At 35.0% G+C, this 8,996-nt stretch overlaps 1 protein-coding gene across 1 annotated transcript; it reads right to left on the bottom strand.

Annotated features, from left to right (window-relative positions):
- Positions 1-752: 752 nt before the first annotated feature.
- On the bottom strand, positions 753-1,703 carry LOC101590658 (olfactory receptor 52A5-like). The gene has a single exon (XM_004642093.1). The coding sequence runs from the start codon at positions 1,701-1,703 to the stop codon at positions 753-755; it is 951 nt and encodes a 316-aa protein (XP_004642150.1).
- Positions 1,704-8,996: the final 7,293 nt, after the last annotated feature.

Raw genomic sequence — 8,996 nt, 5'->3', positions numbered from 1 at the left:
ATATATAGATATATATACATGCATGCTGTGGTAGTGTTTTAAAAACTATATTAAAATTATGGTGACATTTCCTCATTAGATATGAAATTTGTTATACAAATCTCATTTACCACAACTTCCTTACAAAATATTTTCTCATTTCTTCTAGAATATTAATTATTTCTTCTTACATGTAAAACTAAATCTATTATTTCTTACAACACACTAAATAACTAATTATACTTGCCTTTTATTTCTGTATTATTGTTCTGGCATTATGAAGTCTGCCTTTATGTATCCAAATGATAAACTCTCTGTGCCTGAAGTCCTAAGACATAGAAATATGTGAAATGATAGGAAAGGCGAAAATGGAAATAAGGATGGAACAAAAAAAAAATAAAAGGAAACATTCAAGTATTTAAAAAGGAACTGAAGCAGGTATGTTAAGGATTTATAAGGTACACAAATAGTTTGCATGCAGTTTATTCTGACCGCACCTGTCTTAGGAATATAAATTCTGTAGGGATAGATCACTGTGATTCATAAGTCACTATGATAATATAAGAAGTTTTCAGGGCTGGGGAGATGGCTCATTAGAATAATCGCTTGCCTGGCAAGTACAAGGACCTGAGTTCAATCCCTGGTTCTGCCAAAAAAACAAAAAAACAAAACAAAACAACAACAACAACAACAACAAAAAAAAACAGTAGAAAGAAGTTTTCACCTTAAAAAGGGCAAATGTATATTTTTCCTCTTCCTTATTGCTTATGAGGTCATTGATGGGTATCAGGTTTCAGAATGAAAACCTGAGCAACCCGTATACGAATCTCCTTTGTCTTCACACCATAGACAATAGGGTTAAGGGCAGGGGGCACAAGCAAGTAGATGGTAGACAAGAGGATGTGGACATAAGGAGGCACATGGCCAAAACGGTGACTGAAGAAAGAAAAAAAAGCAAGAATATAAAACTCCAAGAAGACAACAATATGAGCTGTACAAGTATTGAATGCTTTGATTCGCGCCTCTTTCTGTGGAAGATGAAAAACTGCGTTAAAAATCAGAATGTAGGAGAAGAAGACAAAGACCATGTCAAACCCTAGAATTGCAAAAGCCACGAAGAGCCCATATGACTTGTTAATGTGAACATCTTCTTCTACCATCTTGACTACAGCCATGTGCTCACAGTAAGAATGGGCAATAATCAAAGAGTGGAAAAGTTGCAGTTGTTTCAGTAAAATGGGTAAAATTCCAACCAGTACTATTGCCCGGATTGCCACCATTAGCACCACTCGAACTAGAAAGAAAGGTGTGAGGATGGATGTGTGCCTCAAAGGATCACAAATGGCAATGTAGCGGTCAAAGGCCATGGCCAAGAGGATGCCAGATTCCATGCCCTGCAAGGCATGAACAAAGAAGAGCTGGGTGAGGCAAGCATCAAAAGCCATGGAGCAAGAACCAAACCAGAAAATGGCCAACATCTTTGGAGCAATGGCTACACAAAGACCTAGATCAGTAGCTGCTAATACTGCTAGGAAGATATACATGGGTTGGTGTAAACTGTGTTCCATAGGGATAATAATTAGCAATAATGTGTTCCCCAGAAGAGCCAGCAGACACAGGCCAAAGAAAGGAAATCCAATCCAAAACTGCACATTCTCGAGTCCAGGGATACCAATCAGGATCACTGTCTTTGGGTTCAGGTATGACATGTTGGTAAATCCCATGTAGCTGGTTATATCCTCTAAAAACCATGTACTCTGTGACCTAGTCAGAGAAAAATTATCAATGGGAAGGAAAAGGCACTACCCTCTTCTTCTCAGAACACATAAATATAGATGGGAATTTGACCATGTTACTTTCCATCTTTAGGTATCAGTTTAATTCAACATCAGAATAGAGCTCTTCTCCATTTAGAAAGGCAAAGGTGATATTTATGGATGAGGATTGTGATGCAATATTCATTCCCAAAAGTTGTTTAAATAGAAAGTATGGTTTTAAGAGGTCTGATTCCACTAGTTTCCATAGTCTTCTCACAGAATGTCAGAGAGGGTAATCTAATCTTAACGTTCTCTATGTCCATCTTGGAAGTCCAGTTATAGTACTGATTAGAATAAATTACTCTGTGATAATTGATGTCATAATATAGGTCCTCAATCCCATCAACCTTTCCAGTTAACCCAAAGTTCAGAAGGTTCAGATTGTGCAGTCTTGTGCAGTCTTCTTGTATTCTCATGTTCCAGTTGTGAAATACATCTTTTCTCAGCTTAGGAATTGACAGCCAAATCAGATGGAGTTTTCTGCTTTAATCAACTTTGATTAAGCTATTTATGGAGCAGTCAATTTTTTGGTTCCTGTAGGAGCTTTGTATTTGACTTTTTTTTATCAACATCAACTGAGTATGTTGGCTGCGGTTAGTATAAACAGAACGGAAAGAGTAGTGACCTAAATACGTAGAGAGCTAAAAGGAAAGAAAATTTGAGCATGGATAAGAAGTCAGTGAATTATAAAGGAGTAATAAGCTGGATTAGAATGCACATAAAAACCTCGCCTGTTGGAAAACCTCTATGGATCAAACAAGTTTAGAACGTTAATGTGCCTCAGATGCAAAGATTATGGCTGTCAGGGATCTCACCGTAACCTGCATGCATTTTCCATTTTAATTTTAGCACTTGACAGCAAATATAACTCCTGACACTTTCAATATGCTGTCAAACTTCACATCCACCCCAAACTTCTGATCATTTTTATATTTTACTTCACCTTTTTTTTTTGTGGAAAAAACACCAAATAAAGTCAAAACGTTATCTATAATGGCAGTTAAATAAGAATTTTCCTGAACAATTTTACACGCTTAAAATAAAATAAAATGAAAATGAAGTAAAATTTTGTTGATTTTCATACAATTGTGACACAATCAACTGATGATGTCAACTAAGAGGTATTTCTTTGAATGAGGCATTTTTTCCATTCAACATAAAATAAATACACAAAAGTAAACAAATTTCTAAAAAAAGGAGTTGGTTAAAAACTTCTTCAGAAGATGAATTTTCCACAGGAGAATAATTTTAGTAAGCCTGATCTGTAAGATTTGACATTTACGTAAGCAGAAACAGTGGTCATTGTTGAAGTGGAGCAGACCAAAAATGCTCCTGCCCATTGCATACCTTGGTTGAGTGAATAAATTTAACATAGTGAACTAATTTTGTTAATACACCTCACAAGTCGTCATGCCCCTGCTTAAAGTTTTAGTAAGGAAGTAAGAATGCAAGGAATGGAAAGACTGATTTAAAAGTTTCTTCTGTGACAGTAAAGTACACTTTTTCTACAACTCAGCTTTACATGATAATCTGGCCAGTAAATATTATTCCTAGTCTCATACTGGAAAATAGTATAGGTAAAGGTAAATGAATACATGATAAAGTAGAGGAAAAATAGATAAAAAATGATAGAGATTAATATCCCTGATATAAAAGGTCAGATTTTAGTGGATAGAATATGAGCTTAGGTGACTGCAGACACTATAGCAGTACAATCAGATAACAATGCTGTCACAAACAGTAGAATACTTAAAATTTGTATAATCTCACCACATCTTTCATATCTTAATGTTTACACATACACGTACACACACACACACACACACACACACACACACTTTGTAAACCCAGAATATCTCTTATTTTAAAATTTTAATAAACCAAAAATGTTACAATCACTTGTACATAGAAATTAAATTGGAAAAGAATTCTTGTTTTTATCTTGTGCTTGCTACTACTCAACAGAAGCTTCCATTAAGTTTTCTTCACGTTAACTAGAACAACAATTTTAAGTCATGTTTGATCCTCTTCCATTTGTAAATGACATGAATCTAATGTATCTAAGATGTTCACAAAACAACCAAATAGCTAGTCTTAGATTCAGAAAAAGAAGCTGACCTGGATAAAGGAAATTTTGCTACCAAGAAGCCCAGAATTAAGGTAATTTAATATGCTTTTTCACACTATCTTATAATTTTCTACAACCAAGAATTCCTAGCTATCTGCATTGCCAGTACATAGAGAAGAAACTCACCCAGGAAAACAAATACTGAGCAGGAATATAAGCACCATGGATGGAAAAATCTTTGCTGATAGATTTTAGAATCCAAAAGATGTTAATAGCTAAGTATCTCTCATTATCTGCTTTTAGCTCTTCTTTTCCTGGACCCTTCATAGAATCTGAGGTGATCTCAGGAGGATGTTACAGACCTGGTCCCTGGAGTGGTCATCACACTTCTGAGACCAATCTCTACTTTGTAGAAGAAAGTTACTCCTTGCTTGAAAGTTTCAAGCCAGAAAATATTTAGTTCTTCATCAGAAATAATGAGAACAGGAAAATATCAAGTTATGGATCATTTTCAGAGCATGATGATTTCAAATCCTTTGAAGAGTGTGAAATGAAAATCAGAGATAGAGAGAATTTGTAGTCTTAAAAAACCAAAGACAGGGGCTGGTAAGATGGCTCAGTGGTCTAAAGCACCTACTTAGAACAGGGACCGTGGTTCAATCCCCCAGCACCACATGCCAGCCAGCCCCGCCCCCTGGTGGGCTGAGCTGGCCACACACACACACACACACACACACACACACACGTTAATAAACAAAATTAAAAAAAAAAAAAGAAACCAAAGACAGTCATTTGTTTTTCCAGCTTTCAAGCCTATGGTAAGTTTACAGTTGTAAGAAATAAATTACAATTCATTTTCCACATATAATTTTACTATATCTATAACTCATGAAACTGAAGTTACCAATATTGTGACGATTATAACTAAACTGAAACTGTACCACTATCAATATTGTGATGATTATAACTAAACTGAAACTGTTAAAGCATTTTACAATTTCAAAAAATAAAAAAATGCACCCTTTCATCTCCAAAATTCTGTACACTTTTCTTGCCACTTTTGTCCTTTCAAAAAATGTTATTTGGGGCTAGGTAGATAGCCTGAAGGCCTAAGTGCCTGCTTGGCAAGCACAAGGACCCAGGGTTCGATCCCTGGTGCTTCTGGCTGTGCTGACCCCGTGACGAGCTGGCCACTGAAACTAGGCATGGCAGCAAACACCTGTAATCCCAGCACTGGGGAGGCTGATACAGGAGAATCACTATGAGTCCAGACTGCTGGTAAGACCTTGTACTAGTTGATACATTGCGTTAACTTGAGAATTTTAAAAGTTTAATTATGTGACTCAGCAGAGAGCCAGGATTCTTAGCTTAAACATCCTCATCCTGTGCAGGAGGATGGCATGCACATTGTGTGAGTTCTACATCTCCAGCCCCAGAATAGCTGGTTTATAATATAAGGAAGGGAGAGGCTGGCTAGAAGCCACAGTTGCTGCCCTTCCTTTTGCTCTTCGCTGTTTTTCTGCTTCCATGAACTGCTGCTCTCTGCCATGTGCCACTCTGCCTGGCAGCCAGCTGAGGATAGAATGAAACCACCACAAATCTGAAGCTAAATAAAACTTTGCTTCCTTAAATTTGGGTGTCCAATATTTTATCCCAGCAATGAGTAAAAACTTGTACAGAACTTGTACCAAAGTAGAGAACTTGTACCAAAAAAAATAATAAAAAATGTTTCAAAATGTTTCAAAATGAAATTCATATTCAGTGGAATACTATCCTACCATAAAAAATAATTCTGAGACATTTGTAGATAAATGAATGCAATTTGAGAATATAATATTAAGTGAAATAAGTCAGACATGTAAACATAAATATTTTATGGCTCCTCTTATATGAGACATTAAATAAAGAGCAAAATAGAAAAAGAGATAAATGGAACTAGGGTGAAGATCAAATAATTCCTCAAGTTACCTCTACTGTTGCATCAAAAATATTTTATTTATTTATTTGTTTATTTTTATTCATTTTAATGAGAAAAAAGATAAAATAGCAATGAAACAGTTTCAAAACAGTTCAGTAGGACAGTTGCAATAATTAATACATTGCATATTATTGTCTTCATAGTAGTTATTCAGAGGACAAGATGTACACACGATATCTTGTCTAAACAATATTAATATAAACCTTTCTTCTCATTGAACTAAAAGAAAGTAGCTGTATATCTATCCTAACTATCTTGCAAATACATATATATTTTTTTCACTACAAAATAGTCTTTTATTTATATCCCTATTTTTTGTTTTGTTTTGTCACAGATGGGTGTTCCAATGCTGTTAGAGAAGCTGTACTTAGAGAAGTCTTTAAAGGACTTCAAAAATATTGCAATGAATATGTTTTCACTTATATTAGTATTAGTTTATTGCAAAGAAAGTTTGTATAATTTTCTGTTTCTATTTTGTAAGAAAAATTTTTGTTGGTGTCTTTTACTTTGCATAATTACTTTGAAAATAATGATACACAGTTTATAGTTGCTATTATTCTCTTTTTTTGTTATGAAATTTTAAAGAGAAAAACAAAAACAAGGAAAAAAGCAATATAAAGCAACACAAAGGGTACAGTATTTCAAAACAAGAATAGTTATGTACTGTGAAATTTTGTTTTATTTTTCATAAAATAATAAAATAACAAACCTGTGCAATATCTCCTAGTTCCCCATGGCCACTAGATCTTCTGCCTAATATCTACAAAAACCCACTTCCCTGTCTGCTATCCCCTCTCTTTTATTTTGCTCTTTAAATATTTTATAGTTGGAGTTTCTCATATAAGAGAAACCGTGTAACATTTAACTTTCTGTATCTGATTTATTTTGCTTAGCATTACAGTCCCAAGATACATCCTTTGTACTAAAACTGACTTCCACTTACTCCTCTTTATGACTAGTATGGCTTAGGACAAATTGGGGATGTCTGATTCTCATTTCTGACACCCTTTGACTCTCTACTTTGACTTGAGAAATTGTTTTGTTTACAGTTAGGAAAGGTTTATTTCTTCTTTCCTTGTTGCCATCTGCCTGTTTGCCTTAGTTGCTGGCTAAGATCCAAATACGATATGCATAGAAGTGGCCTGAGTGTACTTGTTTCTTAATTTAGGAACATGTGTTCAGCACTCACCATTAACTGAGAAGTCCAGCAGAAGATATCTGGTGGCCCCTGACTTGAATTTCATTTAAGGCCTCGTGAATTTGTTAATGTTTTAAATATATTAGAATACCTCACAGATTTTAATGCCCTCTAACATATGGTTAGCATGGTTAGTTACAAGAAACAATTTTATTTCTATATAGATTTTATTTATGATTATTTATTATCATGTTATTATTGACTGAGTTGGGTTTGCTAAAATTCTGTTGGCATTTTGATATATATTCTTATAATGCTTACAATTTTTTAAAATATAATTAACAGTTTGGGGATCAAAACTATCATTTCCTGATAAAATGAACTACTATATGGAAGCTACTATACCTCCTACATTTTCTGAAAGAGTGGTGTTGATAGTGAGTATTGTCTTTCTTGAAGTGTCTGTGATTTAATTTTCAAGGAGAGGAATTTGATGCTCTGTGTATGTTTTAATTTAAAAGATTCACTCATGGAGCCAGCAAGACAGCTCAACAGTCTAAAGTATGTGCTTAGGCAAGGTTAAGCAGGTACACGGGACCATGATTTGTTCCCCAGCACCACATGCCACATCAGCCCCTTCCCCAGGGTGGGCTGAGCCGGCCAATAAATAAATAAATAAATAAATAAATAAATAAATGATTCACTCACCTTACAGTAAAATAGCAATTCCAAATTTATGTTTATTCTTTCTAATGTTTACAATTTATGTCCTTCATACATTGTGTTTCTTTTATTTACATTGTTGATTTTATAGCTTTTGTATATGTACAATATCAATACTTTTGTTTCTGTATTTGCAGTATGTGAGGATATACCTTTTCTCTTTAAGTCAATTACTTATCCTTTTCCCTCTTACTCTCATTCTTTTCCTGATAATTTATCTTATATTTAATTGATTTATAATTAATTACATTTTTAATATTTCTGTTTACTTATGCATTATTATGTATATATTTATAATTTGCTCTTTTTGAGGTATAAACAGGATCTTCAGAGAGAGGAGAGGGAGGGAAAGAGGGAGGGAGAGACAGAGAGAAAGAGAAAGAGAGACAGAATACATCAGTCAACAATGCTCATTCATTTTAAGAACATACAAAATTGATGTCATAATTGGTCCAAAGTAAACTCTACCTTTATTCAAACATTTAAATTCTAAAAGTAAAAATAAATAAACTTCTAAAAGTATTCCTTGATAGCAGCAAAAATAAATTAGAAATTCATAACATAAATATTTTCACAGATCCTTATTCCTTAAAAATCAAGTGGCTGGGCATGGAGGCACATACCTGCAATCCCAGGACTTGGGAAGCTGAAGCAGGATTGCTGTGAGACCAATGCCCACCCAACCTAGGCAACAAGACTTTATCTCAAAGAAAAAAAAATCCAATAATACACATCCCAGTAAATTGTGAGTTAATCCAGAATCAGAGTAAGCAGTGAACTTTTTTCACTGAGTAACAATAAAAATGAAAAATGTAATATGTCAAGATCTATGACTTAAATAAATCCATAGGCTTATGGAGGAGAAAGCTTAGTGGTCTAAGCACCTACCTGGCAAGTGCATGGACCAAGGTTTGATTGCTGGTACCTCATGCCCTGCTGGACTCAGAGCCCCAGGCATGCCATGTGCTAGCCACCAAAATTTGGTAAGGTGGTGTATGTCTGTAATACCAGCACTGGGGAGGCTGTGAGGAGAATAACTATGAGTCTGAGCTCCATGGTGAGACCTTGTCTCAGTTACTCTTCTCTTAGTGTTGGGACAAATACCTGACACCCAAAATGAAAAAAAGAAAGGTTTATTTAGCTCATAGTTAGTGGAGGTTTCAGTCCATACTCAGCTGGCTCTAAGGCAGACTGTGGCATGACAGAGAACAGCCATTCATGGCAAAGGCAAAGAACAAGAGAGCAAGAGCAAATGGGAGGAGTAACAGCAACAATGGCTACAGGAAACAAATG

This window comes from Octodon degus, unplaced genomic scaffold (genome assembly GCF_000260255.1).
Source record: "Octodon degus isolate 3935 unplaced genomic scaffold, OctDeg1.0 scaffold00146, whole genome shotgun sequence".
Lineage (NCBI taxonomy): Eukaryota > Metazoa > Chordata > Mammalia > Rodentia > Octodontidae > Octodon > Octodon degus.
The sequence above is the reverse complement of the archived record's forward strand: the minus strand, read 5'-3'. Positions and strand labels throughout refer to the sequence as shown.

Bases quoted from the DNA above. Each gene is read 5' to 3' on its own strand.
- LOC101590658 (XM_004642093.1), bottom strand. From the start codon at position 1,703: ATGGGATTTACCAACATGTCATACCTGAACCCAAAGACAGTGATCCTG.